At 56.9% G+C, this 26,847-nt stretch overlaps 1 protein-coding gene across 1 annotated transcript in view; it reads right to left on the bottom strand.

The window, feature by feature from the left end:
* Window positions 1-2,789: 2,789 nt before the first annotated feature.
* Window positions 2,790-26,847, bottom strand: part of USP36 (ubiquitin specific peptidase 36) — a 39,877-nt gene continuing 15,819 nt past the window's right edge. Inside the window, 17 exon segments of the mRNA XM_055323831.1 lie at window positions 2,790-4,767; window positions 5,026-5,177; window positions 5,570-5,685; window positions 6,211-6,312; window positions 8,233-8,444; window positions 8,884-9,459; window positions 11,351-11,478; window positions 12,112-12,329; window positions 12,332-12,794; window positions 14,482-14,620; window positions 15,373-15,473; window positions 16,335-16,475; window positions 18,752-18,863; window positions 19,660-19,742; window positions 20,121-20,191; window positions 20,678-20,745; window positions 26,088-26,190. Coding sequence (XP_055179806.1) covers window positions 5,046-5,177; window positions 5,570-5,685; window positions 6,211-6,312; window positions 8,233-8,444; window positions 8,884-9,459; window positions 11,351-11,478; window positions 12,112-12,329; window positions 12,332-12,794; window positions 14,482-14,620; window positions 15,373-15,473; window positions 16,335-16,475; window positions 18,752-18,863; window positions 19,660-19,742; window positions 20,121-20,191; window positions 20,678-20,745; window positions 26,088-26,190 — 2,765 coding nt within the window. The 3' untranslated portion in view covers window positions 2,790-4,767; window positions 5,026-5,045.

The raw sequence follows: 26,847 nt of genomic DNA on the forward strand, positions 1-26,847 counted from the left end.
GGGCACCGGCCCTACCGAGGGGGGCCCCTGGGGTCTGCGGCCGTCCCCAGAGGTCGGGGGTAGGTCTTCCGTCCATAGCCCTGACTTCTTCCTACACTCGCAGCCCCGCTGACCGCTCCGCGAGAGCCAGCAGATCAGGGCCAGCGCCCCCCAAACCCCCAAACCCCGGCAATGTCAGAGATGCACACTCTCGTCCCCGCCCCTTGCTGGCAGAGTCAGACTGCTGGGGGTGGGGGGACAGGCTGCGACCCTGGGTGTCGCCGTGGCCCCCTGGAGATCCTGATGCTCGCTCACATTTGAGGCGCGGGACCGGAAGAGCGCCTCCCCGCGCCGGCCGCCCAGTAGACTCCCCAGGAAGGCCCTGAATGCCGAGGCGAGCCTCTCCCCCGGATTCTAATTCCATTCATACCAGTCTTCAGTCACTCGCCCAGGCGACTCCGCCACGGGCGCTGGCACCATCAGGCTGGGGGAGAAAGGAGCAGATGGAGACGGAGAGAAGGCGGTTCCCCGCCTTCACGTTCACGTTGGGGCGGGAGGGGATTCCTGAAGGGGATTAGAAACCCTTTGCCGAGAATAAGTGGCCCGCACGCAGGGTGGGAGCAAAAGCGTTTGGAGGGGTCACCGCAGTGGCGGGGGCAGGGACAAATCTCAAGGGCAAGCGGAGCTGACAAGGGCCAGCCAGCTGCTCCAGACACAGGCCGGGGAGGGGGCGCAGGATGCACCGAGCGGCAGGGGCCCCTCCGAGCACGCGGGTGGCTGACAGGCCGGGGGGACCCCACTGCCAGGTGCCACCTGAGAGCTCGTTCTATCCGTGTCCTGTCTACACTGACGCCTTACTCTGGGCTGGAGGGCACGCTGGTGCGACAATGACCCCAGCTGGCTCCCCGGGGGCGGCCAAGCACCTGGACTTTTTGGAATCCCAAGACTCAGGGCTTATGGCTCACCTGCATCTCACACCTGGGATTGTCCCTTCGTCCCTGTTCCAGTAACATGCGAATTCCTGAGGCCTGGCTGCGTGGGCTCGGGGCACCTGTCACCCACCTGCCTCTCTGGGACTGTCTGGTCCTGCCACTCGGCTGCCCACCCAAGCCAGCAGCTGTCTTATCCTCTCCCTGGACCTTCCGCTTCTGTTGCCTCTCCTCTCGATTCCGTCTCCAAATACCCGGGTGACCCCCACCTCTCAACTCCTGCGGCCATGTCCCCTCGGGCCCGGAGCAACTGTCGGCCGGTTTGTGGACTGGTCATCCTCCCGTCTTCTCCCCGTGTCCTCGACCTCCTGGGCCCTCGCCCTGCCGTCAGCCTCCGGACTCCGACGTGCAAATCAGACCTTGTAAACCATCGCTGAAAGTAACGCAGGGGCTCGAGGGGACTCTCAACGTTCGGAGGCCGTGAATTGTGGTTCACCCCGGAATTATCAGCAAAACACACCCTGTGCTTTCGCTTTGTCACCACTCAAGCTTTGTCACCAGACACTCAAGCGAGCCCCATCTGGCTGGTGGCCCTGGAGGAAGGGCTCGGCACACCCTCCCCGTGGTTCCCACCCAGGCCGCCCTCCAGGCCGAGAGAGTTAGCCTTGCTCATCTGGACACACGGCTGCTCCGGCTCCGGCTTGGGAAAGAACCAGGAGTGCCGGGGTCCTGCCTGTGCGACCACCCGCGTGACCCGCTCTGCGCACGTGGGCTTGGCTTGCCACCCCGAACTGCCCCGCCCCACCTGGTTTGGGTGCAGGCGTGGCCTCACCTCACCTGTTCCGACTTTGCTGTCCAACCAAGCGCCCACGGTGACGGGGTGCAGTCCCCAGGTTGAGGGGCGCATCGGGGAGGGGGGGGAGGCTCAGGGACGCTGCACGGAAGGAGTGGCAGGACTCAGGGGACAGGCCTGCCCAGGGGTGTCCCGGAGCATCCAAAGGCTTCTCCCTGCAAACCTGCTGCCGCCTGGGGTGCTTCGGCCTCGTCTCCCACTCATGGGTGCTGCTCTGGTCAAATGTAACCTCCCGGTCACAGGTGTCCCCACTGGGACCCGCCATCCCTATTGGCCTCCCCCAACTTCCAGGACATGTCATCAGCCAGACCCTGACCCTCCCTCGCTGGCCTCGGGCGTCGGGGCGGGAGGGGCCGGAGACGTGCTAACCGCCAGGGGCTGCCCCGCGGGGATGCGAGCCCAGGCCTGCGTGGCTCTGCCGACCACGAGGACAACGCGTGGTTTAGTGAAACCTATCATTTCCCTCATCTTTCCCTGCAGAAATCCAAATGTCGCTCAGTAAGAAAATTCAAAACAGGGCAGCCTGGGGGGGAGGGGAGCTCAGCAGTTTAGCGCCACCTTCAGCCCAGAGCGTGATCCTGGAGACCCGGGATCGAGTCCCGCATCGGGCTCCCTGCGTGGAGCCTGCTTCTCCCTCTGCCCGTGTCTCTGCCTCTCTCTGGGTCTCTCATGAATAAATACATAAAATCTTTAAAATAAAAAAAAAACAAACCTCAAAACAGCAGCAAACCTCGGTGGAACATGGCCCCCAAGTTTCCGTTGAGAATCGCCCACGAGGCCTGGCGGGCCACTTCAAAGGCTTCCTCGGTCTTCTCGAATTCAAAAGAATGTGTTTCCTAATCCGTTTAAATCAATCTCTTTATTCTTCTTTATCCTTAATGAAGACCTGCTCCAAACTTTCCCACGCACAGACCGGTTACCTGGAAGCACACTGTGGGGAACGGGTCCTCTGCACCTGGGGCTGGGGTGTTCCCTCTCCAAAATCAAAGGGAGGAAAAAAAAAGAACCCACAAAGACACAGGCAGGGCTCACAAAAACTCGTTTTATTGCACCCGGATCTTGGCAACATCGGGGCTACCCCACCCCTGGAGCGGAGGCGCGGTGCTCGGGGACGTGGACTGAGCCCACCGGGAGAAGGCAGGTGCCTGAGGCCGCCCGGGACCCCCGGGGAGAGGCGACCCCGCCCCCCCAACACAAAGTTAAATTAAACCCACATTCTGAGTCAACCAAGTGACTGCTATTATAAAAGCTTTAGTTGTTCATATATATTTACATATTTACACGTCCCCTAGAGTTTGGACTGACTTTCGGGGCCCACCCTTCCCCTTCCCAGGTCACCGGGCCACCTTGGGTGGGCGGGAAGGGTTCGCCCCGACGGAACAGTGATAAACGCCGTCGGCGGGCCAGTGCTCAGCACCGCCCGAGACACGAGGGCACGTCTTCCTCATAATCACACAGCGGACAGGGAAGAGCCTGGTGCGGAGAGGAGGGAGCACGAAAAGACAGACTCTGCTGCAGACAACGGCTTCCCTTTCCAACTACAGAACGTCACAGAAAAACAGGGCCGTCCAGGAACGAAGGTCAACGCGGAAAGGGGGAAAAATGCGCTGCCCCTAAAGGCAGCTGCCTTCCCTCTGGGGCAGCAGACGACGCCCCGCAGAGCACCGGGCGGGGGTGGGGCGGCTTTGAACGAGGAGAGGAGCGGGTCACACACACGGAACCCTGTCCTCTGAGAAGAGAGCAACGGCTCCCAGCCCACACGCGGCCAGGGCCCCGCTCACTCCCCGCTGGGACCAGAGGCAGCCCCAGTTCTGGGCCCCCCGCATCACGCTTCGCCCCCATCTTTTTCAAAGGGAAATATGAGAACAGGAAGAAAAACCAAAAAGAAAACCCCACGAGAAAACATGAACACACCTCCTCGACCCCGACCCCCTTAAAAAGGTAACAGTCTTTTCCGAGGCCCCCGGGATCCCCCGAGGCCCCAGGGGAAGCGGCAAAGCTCAGGTGGCACGGGGGTGCCAGACCAGGCTGTCGGGGGGCCTCGGGCCACGAAGAGCCGCCGCGGGGGACAGGTGGGTCCACGCCAGACGCCGTCTGTCTCTGCGCGTGGGGTTTTGGAGGAGAGGAAGTGGAGACGGGCAACCGGGGGGCCACTCTGGGGCTCACATCTGTGCCCTCTGCTACTGGGTCACGTGTCTGTTCTCTGGGAAATGTCGCCTTGGCTGAGGGTTGCCCGTATTTATTAAACAACAAGTTTGCAGGCACAGCTTGAGCAAGATAAAAAAGTGATCTTCTTGAGTCTTACAATCATCTAAATTCAAAAGCACTCACAAAATTGAGCAAATAAAGCAAGTATTGCGTTTTAGGGAAAGGAAATATATTGCTAATGGAAGCCGCAGACCTGGCCAAAATGAACGTGTCTATTAAGTAGTAAAGTAAAAGGATTCTACCCCAAGACCACCACCTCGGTGAAGACCCGTGGGTCGCTGCAGCTGGGGGGAGGGCAAAGCCGCCTCAGGACCCAGGGCGGCTGCAGAGGCAGGCGTGTTGGCACACCGCTGCGAGCCTTCCGCTCTCCGGATGGCCTGGAGTCTCTCGCGCAAGGGAGGGCCGCGCGGGTGGGGGTGCGGCGTGGGGCGGCCGGCTCCGCCCTGAGGGGGACGCCTAAGGCATACAGACAGCCCCTGCCCCGTGGATCACCGGGCGCGGGACCGGACGGCAGTGCTGGCCGCCAGCAGCAGCAGCAGTGGGGACCACGCTCCCCAGAGGAGCCCGCGCTGGCGGGGGCGCGGCCGCCGTCCTCCCCACTCTCGCCCACAGACCGCGCCGTCCAGGCTCCCAGCCGGGGTGCTGCCGCCCGCTCCGCACGCCACCGTGGGGTCTGCGCCGTCAGAGGTCCCGGCGCGAAGGAGCCCAGATCTGCGGGCCATCCTGCAGCGGGTCCCCGACAAGGCCGCTCTTCGGTTCAGACGGACAGGGCCCAGGGACGGATCCCTCGTCCAGAGGCTGTGGGGCACAGAACACGGCTCCTGACGACACGGAGGCCCTGGGGGTCCCCCCGACACCCTGCAGTGCATGTCCACACGGGCGACATGCATTAGGTGGCGTCCTGGACAACGCGTGGCCTGCCCCGCACGCTCCCCAGCACACACGCACGCATACTCACATCACGCTAGCGTACATCTCACCACGCACCCCACGCTGCATACACCTCCCCACACGCACGCACGTGTACCAGACGCCCCCACAGCTCCCCGCACTAACCCATCTCGACAGCAGCAGGGTCAGCGGCGGTAGCTGAGGCTGGCAGCCTTAGCTGGATGAGTCACAGCCCAAAAGTTCCGTCTACTCTGAAGTTTCTGGAAGGCGTTGTAGGTTCTTTTCCTCTCTCTTTTGAACTTTTTCACTTTCTTTTCCTACACGGAGAAACCCCAGATGTCACGATTCCCCAACAGGGCCCTCCTGCCCCCGGTCGCCGGGGCCCCTAGTGAAGGCCTACTGGGTGGGGCCGCGGTTCTCGAATTGTTACGCAACAGGCTTGCTCTTCCTAAGAGGGAGGAGTTTCCCCCCCCCCCGCCCCCACCTCCTAAGGAAGGAACAGACCAACGGAGACAAGCGCCTCGTCTGTGGCCACACAACAGTCACAGGGGCCAGGCCGGCCTCTGAGCCCGGCAGCCCGCCTCGTCCTCGATCCCTTTACAATGTCACTGCCACTTCAAACTGCCCCAAAGGGTCCCGTCCTCCCTGCCCGGCCTTCAGCGGGGCCACCGTGAGCGCCCTGCCACGCCAGCAGCAAGCGTACCCGTACCTTCCCTCGATCGAACTCCTCGTCCCAGTCGTCGATCACCGTGGCCGCGCGGGCCCATCTGCTGTCCTCAATGGCGTCCTGGCTGACAGCCGACACCTCGCCGCCCCACGTCAACACTGTAACAGACCCGGGCGTCAGCACGGTCATGTACTCACTTCCAGAACAGCATCTACAATCCCCACGGGCCTACTCCTGACACGTTGAGTGTGTTTGAGCGGCACCCTCGGGTGAAGTGGGCACGCAGAGAAGGACGAGGACGGTCAGAGAGGTCCGTGTGCAGGACACTCAGGGTCTGTCCCTTAAATTCAAATTTTGTTCACTCTGTGCCGCCAGCCCCCCGAGTTTAGCTGCTTTCAAACCCGCGCCCTCCCCGGAGAGACAAGGGTCCCATGTTCTTTGAGTCTGACGAAGTACAGCACGGGTGCCGGATGCTTCCCATGCCCCCCCCAGGAGGAGGCAGCGCTCGGGACCCCACACAGCACACCCACTCGGGGGGCTGCTTCTGGACTTCGTGCAACGGTGGCAGTCAGGGAGCCCTGGGATGCCCGCGCCCCATCCCGACCCACGGGTCCATCTGGGACCTCGGCGCTGCCCAAGGAACGAACCAGGGGAGGACAGAGGCCCAGTCTCGACACCAGTACCTTTCCTCCCGTAAGCTTTATCTGACGAATACTTGAGCAGTTCCTGGAGCACGTCGCACCCCCTCTCTCTGCTCCAGGGCCCAAGAGGAGCCGGAGCTGGCTCTGCAATCACAGACACGGACGGACGTTTGCCTCTAATGAGGTACTTGATTGCCTCCCGAGGAGCTACCATCCAATAACTCTTGGAAAAGCCAAAGAACCCAAGCCCCCGAAAGAAGGCTAAAAAGCCACACCCGGCAGCGTGTGCCCTTGGTGACGCAGGAAGGGTGACAATGAGCCTCAGCGGGGACCGGAGGGTACGACAAAGCACTACAGCTCCCAGGGAGGCTGACTCCCAGCTCTGTCCTGGAAGAGCCTGGCCACCAACAACAGCCGGATGGTGGCAGCACGGACCACCCTGCTCAGGCTTCTAGAAACGGCCGCTGCCTGGTCCCCTCTAACCCCTCCAACTGCCACAACAGACTCCCCTCCCTCAACACAAGCCCAACCTTGCTCTCCCGGCCTCCAACTTATCAATGACCCCATGACCTCTGAGCTCGGGGTCCCGAGTGCGATGCCCCATGGTCCACAGCACAGCCTGGCCCCGGGGCCACGCAGAGCCACCCGCAACACTCTGTCCCTCAGCCGTCAATGCCCTTCACTGCGGAGCCAACTCTTTAGATATTCAGGACAGAGAGCAAACAGAGGAGGGGCTGGGGCCCCGGGACCCTAGCACCCGCCCCAGGCAGCGGGCTCCGAGGCCCAGCGGCATCTCCCCGTGTCTGTGAGCTAACAGAGCAAACCCCACGGTCTCAGGACCACCTCCAGCTGCTCTGTTGCCACCTTTGTGCAGCCTTTCTTCTGACGTACTGGCCACCTTCCTCATTGCCCAGCCCTAGCGTTTGGTCTTTTTTTTTTTTTTTTTTTTTTAAGATTTTATTTATTTATTTCAGAAAGAGAAAAAGAGCAAGAGAGTGAGCACACAGGCAGGAGGGGCAGAGAGAGAGAGAGAGAGAAAGATAGAGAGAGAGAGAATCCCAAGTAGACTCCAAGCTGAGCATGGAGCCTGATGTGGGGCTTGATCCCAGGACCCCAAGATCATGGCCTGAGCTGAAAACAAGAGTCAGACACACAGCCAACTGCACCACCTGGGCGACCAACACAAACCATGCCCAGCGGCCTGCTCACCCCCAGAAGCACTATCACAAGCAGATCCCCAGCTGCAGAGCAGAGCTCAGAGTCTGCGGCCATGCTGGTCCCCTCCCAGGCAGGGCGCCCTCTACCCTCCCCTTAATGGACACACGGTATCAGGAGAGCCCAGCTGAGCCTGACGGAAACAAGGACACAGAACCAGGAAAAGTCGCTAAGCCATGGGCACCGAGGGCCTGAGGACCCCAATAGCAAATGGCCACGTTGTCTTCAGAAAGGCCCAACTAGGGCAGCTGGGTGGCTCAGGGGTTTAGTGTCATCTTCAGCCCTGGGCATGATCCCAAGGTACCAGGATCGAGTCCCACATCGGGTTCCCTGCATGGAGCCTGCTTCTCCCTCTGCCTGTGTCTCTGCCTCTCTCTCTCTGTGTCTCTCATAAATGAATAAATAAAATCTTAAAAAAAAAAAAAAAGAAAAGAAAGGCCCAACTATAGCAATAGGCAGAGGAAGGTTAAGTTCTGAACTTGATCCTTCAAGTTCACGAGTCTAGTCCTGGACAAAAACTTCAGGCTGGAGGGCCTGCGACTTCTCCCAAAAGGAAGAGCCTTGAATCAGAACAAACCATGTATTCGAGAACACACACACATTCACGTGTCCCTGTGCCTTCTCTCAGAGCAGCTTCAGCTGACTGCACCCGCGGGGGGGGGGGGTGCCCACGGGGACAGACTTAGGGCCACAGTAAGAGGTCCGCATCCCTGCGCTTCCCCTGGCACTACCCCCACCTCTAGACGTATGGCAGTCCTGTGCCCAGCCCTGCTCCTCGGGGCCCCCATGCCAGGGCACACACCCACGCAGCCCCAGCCCCCGGCTCCCCCGCTCCCCGCAGGCGCGTACCTGCTCGGTCCCCGGGGCGCCGGCCATTCACAGCCGGTGGGGGCGGGCTCCCAGGGACCGCAGAGCCCCTCTGCCTCTCGCTCGGGCAGGCGTCAGGGTGCTCGTTCTCTTCCACTTCCTGTCGTGACTCCCGTGGTCTGTTTTTCTTTTTCTTTTTCCTTGGAGATGCTACCGTGGCCTCCAGCTCGATGATGTCCAAGGGAGAGCAGCTCCTGGGAGTCAGAGTCAACAGTGAGCTCTGGGCAAGTGGAGGGTGGGAGTGGGGGTTCAGGTCCAGATACCCCAGGCCTCCCAACCGCATAGGCCTCAGGCCTGCAGCAGAGCCAGCCTGAGAAACAGCCCCAGACGCGAGCAGGACAAAGCATACCAGTGGTCCAGGGCCACAGCCATGCCCGAGACGTCAGAGCCAACTAGGGCAGGCGAGTCCTACAGGCCAGATGATGGGGCCGCAGCGCCTGCTGACCTGGGGTCACGTGACCACCCGCACGTGGGGCTGGCCATCTACAAGGATGCCATCCACTCACCAGCCCATCCACTTAAAGACGGTCACGTCCCAGAAACCCGGCCAGTTCACTGGGTTTCCAGATGACCCAGCTAGGACGGACCGTGGTGCTGGTGGAGGTGCCGGGCTGCCCAGCTCCCAGCTCTCACCTGTGCCAAGGTGGGTTCTGCTGGAGGCGGTCTTCTGCACCGAGGCCCTCTGCTCCCCTCCGTCTCCTCTTCCTATTGCTCACATGGTGGCTGTCGGTCACGCTTCCCACCTGCTGGCCATTCTCTTGCTGCCGTCCACCATTGTCCTCTAGTCTGTCGGCGGGCACCTCTGCCCGGGCCTCCTTGCTGCGCTCGAGACTCCAGGGCTGCTGCTGCATCTGCCCCTCCTGCAGGGGGGACACATCCATGGCCTCCGTGCGCTTCCTCTTCTTCCTTCTCCTCTTTGCTGGAGAGCCTGCCCCTGCTGTGCACGTCTCTGAGCTCTGCCCCTGGCTCTCTCCCCTGCGGTTCCTTTTTCTCTTCTTACAGAGGCTCTGGGGGGACTTGCTGGCCTCTGGCAGCTGGTGTGGAGGGGCCTGGAAGTCCCCATTGACCTGAGGCGGGGGAGCAGGGGCGGAGGAGCAGCTCTGTGGGTCTGACGTCCCGGGAGGTCGGGGGCTACTGGACAGTGACGCGGAGCGGGGACCAACGGGGAGCTTCAGGTGGCTGGATGGTCTGGGAGCAGGTGAAAGCGCCCTGTGGAGACATGCTGCTCTGAGGCATAGGCAGGCCCCTCCTGTCCGCCCCTAGCCCCCTGCCCATCCAGGTAAGGGCTTCCCACCATCCTCCCCTCTGTGAATCTCAGATACACGTAAATTACACGGAGTTAGAAATGACACAAGTGATAATATTCAAATTCACTGAAAATCAAAACCTCTCTCTTTGTTTTCTATCGCCAAGCAGTTTGAGGTATTTTTCCAAACTTGCATTATTGATCTTCTTTTTTGAAAGAGATTTGTTTTACAGAGAGCGAGCGAGAATGCACGTACACAAGTGAGAGGAGGAGCAGAGGGAGAGAGGGAATCTCAAGCAAACTGACCACGGAGCCCGATGCAGGACTCGATCTCACAACCTTGAGGTCACAACCTGAGCCAAAAATCAAGAGTTGGCCGCCCAAGTGACTGCGCCACCCAGGTGCCCCAACTAACGTTACTAATTTTCAACATAAATGTGTTAGCAGAGAAGCCTCTCTAAACTTGCCCACATGCCTCAAGGTGTTGGCGCCTCTTAAGACGACACCTCAAGGTGTTGGCGCCAGGACGACAGCCTCTTAAGATGGGTCAGTGCAGTTCTATACATCGTACGCAAGGATTCTCCTCTGATTCGGGGGCTGTGGAAAATCAGGGAAATGGACTTCGCAGCCGATCACGTAGCGAGACGAGGAAGGGGCCGGACCCGGAGCTCCATTAGGTTAGGCTCTCCGACCCACGTCTTGCCAGCGATGTGACCTTGCAAGAGTCAACCTCCTGCTCCGGGCTTCCCTCTTCTCATTGTGACCGAGCTACAATAACGCTGCCCTCAAAGGGCTACGGAATCAAACAGGACTAGCGTTACCTAAACCAGGACAGACGCCTGAATGGCCTGTACTACTTACTACACTACTTACTGTTTTCTAGGAAGTTTTAAAAAAGATCGTATGTCCAAAATGAAAACAAACAAACAAACAAACATAGCAAATACCTTCCACATTTAGGGATCTACCACGTGCAAAAATACTGTGCTGGGTCCAGCCCGAGCAGGACGGTGGGAGGGGCTGCACAACAAGGTGGTGCAGCAGGCAGCACCCAAAGGAGTGGCCGGATGGTGGGGAGGACACATCGGGGCCTGGGGAAACCCCAAACCACCCAAACCACCTCCTGGCCTCACCTAGCTTCCTTCCTCCCCCCTCCCCAGCTGATGAGGCCCCATCAGCCAGTGGGCAGCCAAGTGTCAGTAACTCAGCCATGTGCCACCCAACATCCTAAGGGATATAAGCACCCCATGTCACGGGATGGGAGGTGGGTGTGTTGGGGAGCCCGAACAGAGCTCCCAGAGAACCACACATCCCTGCTCTGGATGCCTGCCCGAAGCTCTGTAAGCCAGTGTGAGGGTTCAGCCAGGAGAGCCCATGCAGGGTGTCCCCGGGTGGGGCTAAGGAGTCAGAGAGCTAGGGGAGCACTGGTGGAAGATACAGAATGATACCGGCAGCAAGAAGACACCCCTCAACAGGGTCACAGGTTTCTGAGCTCAAGCAGGGTCCTTCTGGGACTCCTGCCTTTCTCTTCTCCCATGGAATCGTCACAAGGCTGGGGAGGGATCCGCGGGCACGTCAGCACCCCGACACAGACACGGTGGAGGCACGGACAACGAAGACAAAAGTGAAAAGATCAGGACGGCAGAGACCAGACTGCCTCTGCACAGCTGAAGCTCCTCCGCCAGATGGAGAGGGAGAAAACAGAAAGTCGGTGCAGGATAGGCCCTGTACCTGTCCAGCCGCACACCACCGTCCATCCTGCAAGGCTGGAGACCGCACGCGTCTTCACCAGCCAAGCACACGCTAAGCACAGGGGAGGAGCGGCCGGCCCGGGGGCCTGCGCCCACGGCTCACCTGATTGCATGGACAGGCCAGGAGGCGGCGGCGACGGGGTGAGTGGTTTTCCTGGGGTAGGTGAGCTCGGACAGTGGTGAGAGGGGCGGACGGAGGTCATTGCCGGCTGCCCTCCGCAGGGTGCTGGCCTGCAGTTATTGACATAAATAAAAACTTGGTGGTCTAAAAGAGGTTGCCGTGAGTGAAGAGGGAAAATAAAAATAAAATAAAAAATAAGATAAAAAAAAATAAAAATGAAAGAGCCCAGAAAGAAGGATGAGGGGACAGAAGGAGAAAAAAATGGGGGGAGGTGGGGAAGGGGGGAATGGTAGAAGAAGAATCAGAAGTGTTTTTGGTTAGAAACAAAAAGGAAAAAAGGAAGGAAATTTAAACAAAAATCTCAGCACAACAATTACATCATTGAGCTTCGTGCTACACACAGAGGTGCCAGCCAGCCCGTGTTCTGCCCGCCCCCTGCACCTGCCCCATCTTCCCCTGAAGGCTTCTTTAGGAAGCCTCTTCTGTCTACGGACGAATATTGGCACCTGCCACCTTGCCCCGACCCCCAGCAGCCACAGTGTCACCCCATCAGGGTCTCCCAAATGCCCGCCTTCGCCTCAGGACAGCCCTGTGTCATCCGCAAATGCCTGTGACGGCTTTGCTCCTCTGACCGGGGGAGCCCAAAGGCCCCAGCACAACTGCCCGCACCCCTAGACTAAAGCCAAACCTGCTCCTTGAGCCCTACAGATGTACTTCCGGCGGGAAGACTCCCACACACCCACCTTCTTGGCAGAAAGGGCCAGTTTTTTGGCTGGTGGAGGAGACATGATGCTTGCGGGCTCGGTGGCGGAGTTGCTCAGGACAGGGGCCTTGGGCTTCACTGCCTTGGCGTCGTCTCCATTCGGCAGCGCTCTGGAGTGGCCAGCAGCGGAAGAATGTGTTCCCTGAGAATCACCCAAGTGGGCAGCTCCGCTCTTGGGCGTCTGGGGGCGTTGGCGGGGTCACTGCTGGCAGAGTGCTCTGGACTGGAGCTGCAGGAATCCCTCCCATCGAGCTCGGGGCTCGCGCCACCCGCCTTGGGCCCGTGCCCGTTGGCAGTCACTCGGGCTGGGAGCCTGGGTGAGGTAGAGAGGGCGGTACCCCTGCCGTCCCAGGAGCCCTGCCGGTGGCCCTCGCTCCTGCTGCCGCTCCCGTTGCTGGTACCATGGAACCCCTGAGAAGCTTTGCGTGACGGGGAGAGGTGCTGCAGGGGAGACGATTTCTTGACTTTCTTTCCAGGCTCATCCAGAATGGTTGGGGTGTGAGGGGGTGTCTTGGAGAGTCGGGGGGAAGGGGACCCCACGGGTGGCTTTGGAGGAACGTATCCATTCTGAGACTTTGGACCCGACACAGAGCCGTTCCTGGAAACGGGCACGCCAAGCTCTTCAGTGGCGGGCAGCTTCTTCACCGTCACAGGGTCTAGCCGCTGGGGGAGAGCAGAGCAGAGGACATGGTCACACCCTGGAGGGAGCACAGGCCGGTTCTCCCCCCAGGTCAGAGAACCTTCAGCCCAGGTGGGATTCAAGCCAGACCATCTAACGGACACACGGCCAAGACACTGTTGCTTCTTTGAGCCCTTTCAGTACTTCGTGAGTGGTGCGCATGCGAGTGTATCTTTGAGCTCACCTCTACTGACATTGGATGCTTCCCGTCAGGAGTGAAGAAATACAAACAAGTATAAAGGAAAAAACAATGCACCAGAGTTCCACCCACTGGCCAAGCAGAAGCACTGGAGAACTTGCTGGCACCCCGTCTGCTTGTCCCCGCTCTCCCCCCAGGTGTGCCCAGCTCCACCTGAAGCAGCTTCCTTATTCCTTTATTTCATATACAAAAATTCCAATCTTAGTTAATCCAATTTAAAATCTGTTTTCCCTTTTATAAAGTCTTCTCTCTTCAGGAGGTTTACTGAGAATTAATTCACTTCTACTTTCCTCCAAGTTTTTTTTTTTTTCCTCCTTTTCCCCCTACATTTAAAAATAATTTATTCTTTACTTTCGTTCTTTCTAAAGAGAATGTACTGTACTATACAGTACAGTACGTTCTTATAGTACAGGATCCGCTGTACTATAAGACAAGCATTTAAGTTTCTGGAACTTACACAATGTTATTTAAAGTAAAGTGGTTTTTGTGCCACTGTAGGGTGTGTGGAATGTTATCTCCGTGATGTAAATATGTGTGGCCAGTGGCGTGGCCCCGTGGTATCGACTTCTGGTCGGGGCCACAGTGACGACCCCCTTGGCAACCAGGCCGTGGCTCTTCCTTGTCATGTCAATCCCAAAGCCTCTATTCCTCACACGTTGGCAGGGAAATGCAGATTTGCATAAAGGACTAAAGCCCTGCAGACTGTGAAGGTCCCGGCAGCCCGTGTTCCGATCTGCAGTTGGCAGAGGGGATTGGTCTGCAGTCTGTGTTGTAGTAAGGAAATTGCTCACTACTTTGCTAGTAAAACTGACTTTTAGTAAAAAATCCAAATACACATAAAAACACCTTCCAACAAAAATAACTTGAAAATGAGGGTATTTCCCAACTGTTAACGTTTTACCACATTAGCTTTCTTGCTTGCTGGCTCCAAGCACTTATGTGCAAATGTGTACGCGTGGACATGTGACGGTTCTTTTCCTATCGGAATATATTTTAGATGTGATGTCCCTTTACTCCTAAATATGCCCGTGTACATTCCTAAGAACAAGGACATTTTCTTAACCACAGCATAGAGATCAAAAGCAGGAAATTAGCATTGCTAGAAATTGCCTACGTTTTCGGTACTGAATTGTGAGGATACAAAAACACTCTCCCCAGATGTTTCAGGCTGAGTAAGCTCGGGCGAGCCTGTCACTACACTTGGGCAACGGCAGCTGGTCTAGGACAGGGGCAGGCTGATGTACAGTCTGAGTCACTTGCTGGGTCAGGTTTTCTCATCACTGCCCCTCCTCCTCCCCCAATGTCAGCTCGTGACCAATTTAACAGAGAACATGGAGTAAAACAGGACACAATGAGCTCTCCTTCCGTCCGGCTGAATTCCTTAGCATGAAGAGGTTGGGAGCTCCACGGTCACCAGAGAGGCACAGGCAGGAAGATCTGCTATATAAACACAGATTCTTTTAAATACGTACCTTTCCAATCAGTGGGGAGCAAACAGTTCCATTGCCAATGTTCTTCTTGAAGTGGTCTGGGACCAGCCCTGGACGGCCAGGAATAGAGGAGACGGTCCTGGAGAGGGAGCCATCAGGACTCCTCTTAGAGCTTGGGATGCTGTCGAAGGAAGAAAACCAGTCGGGGATCTCTCACTGAAGCCACAGAGGCATGACACAGAGAACCCCACCTGTCCTGGCGTGCTTCTCTGAACTCCCACCTTGCCCTTGCAACAACATAGAGTGGTCATGTAGCCTCGGACACCTCCTCAGCATAAACAGAGAGCCAACCAGAGTCAGAGCTCTACCAAGACTAGATTCTCACTGGCCCAGAAAGCCAACGAGAACCCTCAGTTGCTGCATCAGCATCCAAATTCAGCAGAACATCTGTGCAGGAAGGAGCAAAAATGTCTCCGGTCTCCACGTCCTCCAACCTCCTGCTCGGTGATAACCGGCCCCAAGGAAGGTGCCCTGCTGCGGCCTCCACCCTCTGACAAGTTCCTTCACTGCCTACTGGGAGGGTGTGTTGGCCAGCGGACATCCAGACACAACACATCTAACTCGGGGCAACAATATGAAATAGTAGGTAACTTTCCCATTTATATTCAAAGTCACCGTAATGCGGAACAAGCAGATGGAATCCTGCTCTGACCTTCCCAGAGGCTCTGGCTGTTACTCAGCAGCTAGGCTGGCCTGGTGTAAAGGAGCCTTCCCTGTGGTTGCTCCCTCACGTGACCCAGATGAGAGCTGCTCTGCTCCCCTCCTGCAGAGCTCCCCGTTGTGCCCAGACAGAAACAGGCCAGGGAAACCCCTCGGGGCAAGGGAAGGACAGAGGGAAAGAGCTCACGGGGGCAGGGGGCAGAAGTTACTCACCGCAAATAGAAGAGCAGGTAGGCCTGCTGGTTCAGAACCACCTTGATGTTGCTAGAATGGACCAAGGAATCGTTCATCTGGTACCACTGTCCGTTGCTTGCCTGAAGCAGCACAGGGTGTGGCAAAAAAAACAACAAAAAAAAAACCGGAACAATCAAGTTGTATTCCATAATCTTTAGTATTTATTTATTAACTAATTAAAGATTTTATTTATTTATTTGTGACTAAGGTGCCCTTTAATCTTTAGTTTTTAAAACAGCAGATAAGGGATGCCTGGGTGGCTCAGTGGTTTGGCACCTCCCTTCGGCTCAGGGTGTGATCCTGGGGTCCCAGGATCGAGTCCCACATTGGGCTCCTTGCATGGAGCCTACTTCTCCCTCTGCCTGCGTCTCTGCCTCTGTCTCTTGTCTCTCATAAAGTCTTTAAAGAAATTAAAAAAAAAAAAAACAAGAAATAAAACCTGCTGTTAAAGGCCACATATACTCATATGCTAATTAACAATGATTTAATATTAACGCGTCTGATGCTTGTATGATTATGAATGGGACTGCGAGGCGTGCTTTGAACCCATGTTTCTTCCTGGGGCCCCAGAGACCTGAGCTTTCCCCTCTGAAGGGTATTCCGGGCCTGCCCAGTGCAGCATCTCCCACACTATCCAGCCTTCCCCAGCCCCCGCCAGGATTCTAGGATAGAGCCCTGGAAGCAGGCCCCCTCCCATGTCCTGTCCAGGTACAAGGATGCTACAGCTCCCAGTGTGATGGGCTTTCACGTCCTCTCTGCCCTTCATTCCCTGAAGCAACAACAGGACCTGAACACAACTAGAAACAAGGCCACTCTCTGTGCGCAAACGTTCTGCAGAGGCCACATTTGGAACTGTACCAACAGGCACTGCAAACCCGTGCCCACAGGGGGGAGAATGGCGCAGGAGGGGTGCAAACGCACCTGCACATGAAAGTACTGACCTTCACGTAGCAGTAGTAGTGCCCCGCGTGGCAGCTGTAGCCCGAGTGGACCAGGACGGCGTACAGCCCGTACATGACAGGCTCGCCGTTGCTCTGGGACATATACGGACGGATATTCAGGAACTCCGGATAGCCTACATCCTGGAGGAAGAGCCAAGGACAGGGCAATGAGAATCCATCAGTGAGAGGAAGGGTCAATCCATCCTCTCCAGCCACAACCACATAAAATGCACGATTCTTCAGCTGGTCTTTGACAATCTGGGGCGACCGGGCGTGTGGCAACGCTGTGGCTAGAAGCCCCCTAGTCAAGGGTTAAATAGGTAGAGAAGACCTTTTTCCAACTAACTGACGTGAAACCCTATTTTATCATCCTGTCAAGCGATTCACAGTCTACTCCTATCTCTGCCCTGCATCCACGGCCACTCTCGCCCTGTGTGGACCCCAAGTGTAAGACGAGAGGAACAGCTCACGCCCTCCCTGCCACTGTAAGGAAACAGAGAGGTGACACCTGGGTCCAGGTCCTCAGAGAAAAAGATGCTCACTCCATGGAGTCAATGGTCACAGTACATCAAAACTACAGCTGTGTGGGTCAGGACAAAGGTCAGGCCAGAATTTATTCCAAAATTTAACAATTTTTCATAGGGAAGGGAATTTTTTTTTTTTTTTCAGAAATCTCTGAATGGGAGGTTTATCTGCCTGTGTCTCTGCCTATACACACGGACTTAAAAAGAAAAAAAAAAAGATGGATTTATTTGAGAGAGAGCCGGTGTGTGCACAGGGAGGGAGAGAGCAAGAGGGAGAAACTTTAGTATGTTTCTCGCTGAGCCTGGAGCCCGATGCAGAGCTTGATGTCCAGACCCTGAGACCAAGATCTGAGCTGAAACCAAGAGTCAGACGCTTAACCGGCTGCGCCACCTAGGGGCCCCTATACACGCTGACTCTAAAAATGGTGTAACTGATGTAGAGTGAACCGTAGAGCTCTCAGGTGCACAGCGGGACGTGTCTAGCAAACGTTTACTGACGGTAACCCATATTCCCATCAGGGCACAGACATCAACCCAGAACGTCCCTCACGCCCCGGGGAACGGCTCCCCCTCCAATACCAATCAATCGGCTTTGCCTGTTCCTGAGCTTCCTCCAACCAGAGACACAGGGTGCACACTTGGTTGTCTCTGGCTTCTTTAGGTCAACGTTGTCGTGGCCCTGACCCTACACACCTTCTTCCTTCCCCTGACTCGAAGTCTCAACAGCTAATACGAAGAACAAGCTCGTGACCTCTGATCCAATCTTGCCAGATACGGGCAAGATCAAACAGACCAATGTTTCTCAAACTTTATTCCCACGGAAACCAATTCCAGGAGATACTAAGGTGAACCATGAGCTCTTCAGGGCAAAGCCACAATGATCTCATTTATCACTGACTGTGTCCCACCGACTTCCTGGTGCATTGCACGTGTGGTAAGATGTGAGTGCATAAATATTAGTAAGATGAATGAATGGACCTCAAACAATTAACTTTAGAAAATTCTTCACAATAAAGCTCCATCTTAGAGATTTAAAATGCAACACAGCTATTCATAAAGGCTCTGAGAAGGCCTGCAATTAAAAAGGACTGCTGAACTTCAGCTTAGCAGTTCTCAAACTCAGCTGAGCACAGAATGGTTTCAAAGTACAATACAGTTGTATGAAAAAATAATAATAAGAAAAACAATACAATTGTATGTTCAAAATACAGCATCTTGTAAGCACACAGCACAAACCTTCTGCAGAACGCCAGTTTGGGAAACGCTGATGTAAGCAAGCCCCCATCACTGCCTGTGAGGAAGGTGAGAGACCGACAAGCGCCTTGCCCCAAACCACCTAAGTCCCAAACCACCTAAGTCGTCTCTGACCATTCTTATGCTAATGACAATTTCTGTTAAAAACTGCCATTGTGCAGGGCGCCTGGTGGGCTTGGGTTGAGGGAGCATCTGACTCTTGATCTTGGGGTCAGGAGTTCAAGCCCCACGGGAGGGTACAGGTGACTTAAATAAGATGAAATAAAAGGCCATTATGCAAAAGTAAGTTTTTACCTTCCACAAAAGCCACGGTGCACAGTTGCACCATGTTAGTCGCCAAACAGCACAGGGTGGATCAGAACCACTCAGAGCAGCGCTCCCCAGGCTTGTTCTTAAAAAAAAAACGCTTCTGTACTGGGAACAAGCCACGTACAGGCAGAGGGAGGCAAAGAGAACCCAGGAAGACTATGGTTCTTGAACCTGACTGTGCAGGACAACCATTTAGGGATTCTGGAAAAACGCAGACTCCTGAGCCCTGTCTTCCGGAGACTTTCAGCTGCTGGCTCTGGGGTAGAGCTGGGAACCTGTCTTCCTAAGGGCGGCCGACCATGCAGTCTGGACACCACGGCGAAGGCTCACCTTCGTGATCTTCCCCCCACTGAAGTTGGCAAAGCGCTTGAGGGAGAGAGTTAAGACGTTGGACGTCCTGTGGATGGTGAAGCGCTTGCTGGCTGGAACCTTCTTCTTGCATCTGTGAGGACGGTGAGCGGAAAAGGTGTCAGCTGGTGCTCCGAGGAACGCCGTGCTCAGGGGAGCTCACAAAACACTTGCTCTGTCACCACAGGGTCTCCTCTCCCCTCTCCTCCCGAGACACGGACCCCACGACTTAAGCGAAAAGGCAGCTGGTCCAGGGAACCAGGGACCAGGGGAAAGCTGCAGACCGTAAAGCGACAAGGAAGCTCTTTCCCACAGAGGCCACTGAGTCAGATGCACGGGAAGCAGCCCTGGGAAACAGGAGCACCTGTGGGCGGGGGACATGCGGCAGGCGGGAGATCATGGTGAGCAAGGCCGGAAGACCAGTGAGAGGGGAGAAGATGAAGGAAAGAAGACAGCCCCCAGGGCATGGACAGACAAATTTACAGAGCGGCAAAGGCAGCGTTTGGGCACGGAATAATAAATCTGAAAAGCTTAAGTAGGAAAAATATTCTTTAGTGGCTACAGCTTCTAAATGAATGACACAGGAGGTACCTCGCCCCACACCCCCGCTAAGTCTGACCCTCAGGAGACGGGGCCACAGATACGTGCGCTAAGGCTGCTGGTGGCCACAGGAGGCGGGATGGCCCTGTGCAGTCACCTCCTCACCCTGTGCCGCTACTTCGGGGGCCCACCTCCTAGGGGAGGAGCCATCAGGGCACCCGCCAGGTGTGATGTAAATAGACGTCAGCCATCCCAACCCCAGCGAGCACCCCAGCGAGGCTGGCTACAGTGGGGGTCTCCCCGACAGGGGCGGGGGGGGTGTCTCGCTGCTGGAATAAAATCAAACTTACCTGGCACACATATAGGCATTCTCTCCACTCAGGACATCTGGTTTCACGAACAGTTCCAGAGCACGCACGATATTAGCCGCTTGCTGAGGACAGAAACGGAGAGGGGCGTCAACCGCAGAAGAACAAGGAGTGGAAAGGAGCAGGGGAGCAGGCGGTGAAGCCAGCTCTGCGGGCGCCCATGACCCGGCCCGGCTGCAGCAACAGAGGGCTGCCCTCCCAGGCCTCGCATCTACACGCATCTACGGTGTGCTCACCCCTCATCCCCTCAGGGCGCAAAGCTACATTTCACCTCATTTTAAACAAAAGGAAAGGGCACAGGGAAAAATGGTGGCCCCTACTTTAAGGCAGGAGGATTCCCCGTACTTCGCTCCTAATCTACCTGGGTGACACACCCCCACCGGGTTCCCCTCCAGCCTCCCCGTCCTAAGGCAAACACAACCCAGCGGAGCCATGTTCCCTACCCGGATCTCCAGCGCCACATCCAGGTAGGGGTCGTACGTGTCCGAGACGCTCTTGCACACCGAGCACTTCACTGCAACGGAACACACAGGCGGTGGGGCGGGTGCAGGTGCCCCCAGCGCACCACCCCCCGGTCTCCAAGACCTAGCCAGCCCCACGCAAACCCTCCTCTGGAGAGAGCTCGCCGATGACCAGAGTTCACAAGGGAATGTCCATCAAGCTCAGCGCCAGGCCGCCCAGCCCAGTGACGAGCCTCTGTCCCTGCCCATGGCCTAGACAGCCCCAGCCCCCAGCTGAAGGGCAGAGGCCACATGTGAGGAACTAAGGACTCAGAGGAAAGATAATGCCACCCTCCTCTACACGTGGACATTCTGCTCCAAACTTCCTCCTGGGAACAGTGTGCCCATGGGCAATGGTGCGTTTCAGAGGAGGCTGGTGCCTCCATGGCTCGCCCAGGTCTGCTCGCCAGGAAGGGGCCCCACCTGGGCTCGAACTCCTGATCTTTCCTGGTTCATATTCTCATCCTTGACAAAGGGGTAGAGAAAACGTCTTCACTTACCACGGGATCTGAGATAGCCTCCAAAAATCTGATGGACCAAAGTCGTTGCCTGCGTTTGACGATCCAACCTGGAAAGGAGGCCACAGCCTTCAAGAGAGGGACAGAAGGCAGCCCCCACTCCATCCTCCCTGCTCCATCCTCCCCACCCCATCCTCCCCAGCCTAGCCCAGCCCAGCCCAGCATGCTCCTGGGACACCCTAGCACCCCAGCGCAGGTCTGACAGGCTCGGCCTGCCTCTCCGTGGGCCCAGCTGTGCCACTTGCTCTGATGGGCGGGGGCCACTCCCCACAACAGCCACCCCAGTCCTTCAAGACCGCATCCTCCCCGCAGGCACTTCACCCCCCACCTCGCAGGAAACCAGAGGCCAGAGAAATACTCCTAGTGCCCGTGCAGTCCCATTGGTGGGGCGCTCTGCCCTCACCCCCCAGCTCATTGTGCTTCAGTCCTGGACCAGATGTCCTCAGTCCTATGCTTCTTATCTGAAGAGGGGGAGTAAGTGGGACAAACCCCCACCTCCGTATCTTTCGGCAGGATGGCAGTGGACTCGAGTTGGGAGGGGCTGTACTCAATCCCCCCACCCCGTTTACCCGCCAGGATCTGAGGCTCCCCCCATCCCCCAGTGCTGCTCACTGCCCCACAGAGCAGGTAGGCAGAGCATCTGCACCCACAGCTGTTCATGTGACCAAGACTCTGGAAACAACACCCTGACTCTAGCCTCCACTCCTGTATCTGCCTGCGACCCCCTGAATCTGGCTCCCACTCCCTGGAACTGCCCTCCTCAGAGTCACCAAGCCCCTGGGACACAAATCCACTTGACAGTGGTCTTTGTGTGGGAACACGACAGCCCTGGACGAGCAGCTGCTCCTTCACGGGACCGTTCTCCCTCCACGGGCACGTCTCCTGCGCCCCAGCTCTGCAGACGCCTCCCCTGACTCCCTGAGTTCTGGGCCGGGCACTAGACGGTGCCGCCTCGCAGCGCTCTCCTCCCTGCCCCCCTGCACACGGCGCCCCACGGGCAGTGTGGACCGGCCACAGCAGCGCTGCCCAGACTCCACGAGCTCACTGGGGAGCGGGACTCCATGTGGTGAGGACACCACCAGGGCACATTTTCATTTTGCAAAATTAGGAAATGAAAAGCTAACTGCCACCATGTACTCTCACCACCATTCGTCAAGAGGGGGAAGCTTTAAATTCCCCACACCATCGAGGATGTCCTCTCAGCACGAACTGGAAGCCTGTGGCCAGGCACACGTGACGGTGGCTGCTGAGGTCCAGGGGGCCCTGGCCCCGCACCGGGCCGTGAGAAGGAGGAGCAAACACCTGCATAGAACCCTCTCCCGGGGCGCCTGAGGCCAAGCAAGCTCAGACCTCAAACCAGCCCCAAGTGGGAGGTAGAGCCAGATTCCAGCAAGCCGTCTTCCACGCTCCTGCCAGAGCCTTGCTGGACAAGAAGGCCAGTCTGGAGAATGCGAAGGGAGAGCCCGGGTAGCAGAGGCGGCCTGGCAGCAAGAGGAGCCCACAGGAAGCGAGGCTGGGAGGCAGGCGGGCTCCGCAGCAGACAGCGGTGGAAAGGGCGCAGAAGCAGAGGGGAGAGCGCAGGGTCCTGAGATACACACGCCACGCTGGGGCCTTCCAGCGCTCGGCTCCGGGGACAGAAGGTGCGGCTCACGGCACCCCGGATGGGCAGCCACACGGAGCAGCAGGCCCAGGGCAGTGCTGAAGCAGCCTCAGTCCTGCACGGGCGCTGCCGGCGGGAAACCCTGAACGAGAATCATCTCGTCTGACGATGAGCCCCCAGAAAACGAGTACAAGGGAGATGAATAGAGCAATACGAAATTCCAGGCTGAACTAAAGATCCTCAAACAAGTGTCTGGGGAGAGGGAAGATCACTGTAAGAAGTTCTGCAACTAAAAATAAAAAAGAGCCAACAGAGACATTCAGCTGATGTGGAGGGAAGAAATGAAATCACATTGGGGATGAGGCAGGAATTGCAAGGGCGACGGAGAAGAGGTTCACTGAACAGGGTGCTGGGGCGTGACAAGGCGGGACAGCAGCCGGAGGGGAGATCAGGTAAAGAAAGAGCCGCCGAGACCGACGAGGTGGTCCAGCGGGAGACCTCCAGTAACTGGAGACCCTGACCGAGGAAAACATGAACCAAACCCCTGCGTGCTCTGGAGGCAGCAGAGTCACCACGGCCAGCGGGCGGAGGCTCGGCGCACAGCCCACGGGCACCTGGTGGCATGACACGCCGATGGGCAGCGTCTGCCTAGTTCATCACTGCAAATTCTCAAGCCAGGATATCCAAGCTGAGCTGATGCACAAGTGATGGTGCGTGGGTACTACGTGCCTGCTGCCTACGGCCGAGGCTCGTGTCCGTAGAAACTGGTTTCCACGCAGATGATGCCAGAGTCCACGCATGCCACAGGCTCACCCTCTCGGCATCACTGAGCATCTAGGAAGACTGACTGACAACAATCAGTTCTAAAAGTGTTCCTCGTGAAACCATAGGACTTTTTTTCTTTTTAAAGATTTTACTTATTCGAGAGAGAAAGAGAGAAAATGCAAACACAAACAGGAGGAGAGGCAGCGACAGAGAGAGAAGCAGACTCCCCACTGAGCAGGGAGCCCGATGCAGGGCTCGATCCCAGAACCCTGAGATCATGACCTGAGCTGCAGGCAGATGCTTCAGTGACTGAACCACCCAGGTGCTCCCAAATCATCAGACTTTAAAGAGCAGAAAAAGATCCTGAATCCTCTAGGGTAAGGTCCTTGCAAGGTCAAGAGGGAGGGACTAGCTTCAGGCTCCCAGAAACGCAGCAAAGCCCAGACGGGAGGACAGGCCGCTCTGGGCTTACTTAACAGGGAAAGACTGAACCAAAGGTGGGGATGAATGGGGAAGGAGATCACAGAAATCTTTATATCCCAACAAGGTAGGAAATAATGCACCTGCGAGTTGGGTGAGAGAAGAGGGAAGGAGGGAGGAGGGACCGGGCGGCACTGAACACTGCCGGACTGAACCGTGCTCCAGGAGAGCAGCAAGGTGTTTGCAAGGGCACGTGCAGCACCGTCACTGGACGGAGGTACAGGCCTTCCGAGCTACCAGACGAAAGCTCAAAAATTATTGTGCAAAGTTTCAAAAGTGAGGGAGAAACAGCCCACGAGCCGTGTGTGATAACCCTAAATCTCAGGGTCACGGCTGGGGCAGCAGGTCAAGACCAAACCTCAGTCGTAACAATAAATGTGAAGGGGCTGAACTGGCCTGTGAAAGAATCGGGCTTTTGGCAAAGATACGATGGCCGTGGGCCCCGCGAGAGCAGCCACGTTTACAGGGTGAACGCTGCAGGAGGCACAGGAGGCCGGAGCTCACCAGTAACGGGAGACGAACCCCACGGTCCTGGTGCAGACCGAGGTGGGAGGAAGCGAGCACAGCAGGCGTGCATATAGACGCACCCCGAGCCGCCCCAAGCCACCCCCGGGAAGTGCCACGAGGTAGAAATACTATAAATGCTCTCTGCTCACAAGCTTTTTAACAAAACCAAAGGGAAAAAAAAGTCACTTCCACCTGCAGATCAAATTCAGTAACTGAGCTAATGCAACTCTTATTTTTTCTCATTTCACTAAGCAGCGACGTCTTTCCCACAGACGGCTCGGGGAAAGCATCCGACAACCCCCTGCGCTGATGCCAGCCACGCCTGGCGCATCAGACGTCAGACGCACTTGTCTTCCCAACCACACATGGCCACTTCTGGGCCCTGAACCGAGAGAGGCTCACCGCCGCCCACCCTGCCGCCCAGACCACAAGCCTGGGCTCCTCCCGGCCCCGCGGCCCAAAGCCTGAACTTCCATCCATCCTACCTGCCAGCCCATCCCTCCTGGACTCTCTCTCCCACCTCTGGAGAGTCCGGGTGACGAAGCTGACAGGGTGTCAGAGTCCGCAGCTGTCCTAAAACCTCCCAGGTGATTCCACCCTGTGATCAGGGCTGGGAAGCGCTGCGGGGCACGTGCCGTACCCACCTGCACGGCAGGGAGGCCACAGCCTCTACCACCTCTGCAGGCCTCCTCCCTCCCCTAACTGGAGTCTTGGGTGACCCCTCCTAGGAGGCCAGCTGAGGGAAAGGGCACAGCAGGATCCTCCTGGGAATGGCTCCCACGGGCTCCCTCCACAACAGCCCTTAATACATGACCTTGTAGACACTGGCCAGTATCTGCCTTCCCCTCCCTCTGAGCTCCTCCAACTCGAGGAAGTACCCAGAGCTAACACAGTGCCTGGCACACAGGAGGCATCAGCAGAGAGCTCAGCTGTGGGGTGGGGAGATGCACAGAGGGCAGAGCCAGCGTCTGCCTGCCTGCAGGGAGGGAAGGGGAGAGCATGGGACCACACCGCACATCTCTGCACAGCAAGGGACAAATGCCAGAGGGACACATGAGAAGTTTTCTCGGGGTTTAAAAAGAATCTCATCCGCTGATCAGAGGTTTCTCATGATCATTGCTACAACTGGACTTTGCCAAAGGATGTTCTGGGTGTTTCTTAAGCTGTTTAAGGGGGATTCCCAGAGTCCAGGACTTCATTCTAACCTAAGCCCAGGCCACAGCCTCAGAACAGGGAGTGTTTTCGGTCTCTATCCTTTTTTTTAAAGATTTTATTTATTTATTCATGAGAGACACACATAGAGAGAGGCAGAGACCCAGGCAGAGGGAGAGGCAGGCCCCATGCAGGGAGCCCGACGTGGGACTCGATCCCTGAACTCCAGGATCACGCCCTGAGCCGAAAGCAGAGCCCAGCTGCTGAGCCACCCAGGCGTCCCTTGGCCTGAACCCAGGAGTCAGCAGTACAGAAACACCCCTGGCTGTAACTGTTCCACAGAAAGGAAGACACGGCATGAAGTCAGCAATATGTCATGGGTGTTTGTCTCTGCTTTCAAATTTAAAATGAAGAAATCCTTAACTATGCAGAATAAAACCTCAAAAATTATAAAATGTCCCTGCATGCTTTCAAGTTCTTTCATAAAGATGTTGGAATTCCTACCACCCCATCCTCTGTTATCAGAATAATGAGGTGATTTTTAAAAAACGGGGAGAGTCCAGGACAATAGCTGAAGGCCGTCAGAAAGATCTGCCAAAGCATCTTCCCTGCAGCGAGCTGCTAGGACAGGGCTCCCCCCACAACCGCCTGGCCCTGCCAAGCCTCCGGGGGGCCCTGCCAAGCCTCTGGTGCGCGGGGGAGGCCCCACCCCAGGAAGCCGCGCAGCCCCGCATCTGACTTTCAGCAGGTCCAGGCCCGGACGCAAGTATCCACAGGGAACACCTGGGGGAACGGAGGTGGCTGCCTCTTCAGCGACAGGCTTCCGCACGGCTCAGCGGCCGCCTCCACGGTAGCCCCTCGGGGAAGGTGGTGAAGGGAAGCACGTACTTGGCACAGCCGTTCAAACAGGCCTTTTGCATGGCGTCGATGGTGTACCGGAGAAACTCGTGCGCATCCTCTTGGTTCCCAAAGCGGAAATGCCGGGCAATCTCTAAAGAAAGAGCCAGGCGTCAGACTGGCAGGGAAGAGCTCGTGCCTTCTCCCCCATAACCCACTGCAGGACCCACCCCTGCCGTCCCGAGGATAAGTGGCAAGTGAGGGAACCCTCAGCATACACCGCGTGTCCCAACCCCAAGGCTTCACGGCAAGCGTCTGCTCGACGAGACCTGAGGGCCTGTACTCTGCACACTTAACAGAAAAGCACAAAAGCCACAGAATGTGAAACCCACTGATGACCAAGTTTTCCAGGAGCCAGCACAGAGCACAGGCTGGTCACAAGGATGCCACACAAGGTTTCAGAAACCAGCTGACCCATCTCTTCTACCAAGTGAAATCGGGGCTAACCTGTCCCGTGATGTTCAGAAGAGCCCCGGCTTCACCTTCCTTCTGGAGACACAGCCTCTGCCCCCCAACTGGCCCGAGCCTCCCCATTCTTCAAAGTGGAGGTCAGCACACACACACGCCACTCCACGAAGCCCTCCCCGCTGACCCTGACCCACACCAGCCTCCCTCAATCTGCACCACTACGTGTCCCGAAGGGCTGTTACGTGGGGTCTCAGCACTCCTGTGGCCTCATTCCTGACTCCTCCCTGCGCCCCCAGCGCCCCCAGCACCCACCGCAGACTAGGGTTCAGCTGCCATCCAGTCA

The sequence above is a fragment of the Nyctereutes procyonoides genome, unplaced genomic scaffold, assembly GCF_905146905.1.
Source record: "Nyctereutes procyonoides isolate TBG_1078 unplaced genomic scaffold, NYPRO_anot_genome, whole genome shotgun sequence".
Taxonomy (NCBI): Eukaryota; Metazoa; Chordata; class Mammalia; order Carnivora; family Canidae; genus Nyctereutes; species Nyctereutes procyonoides.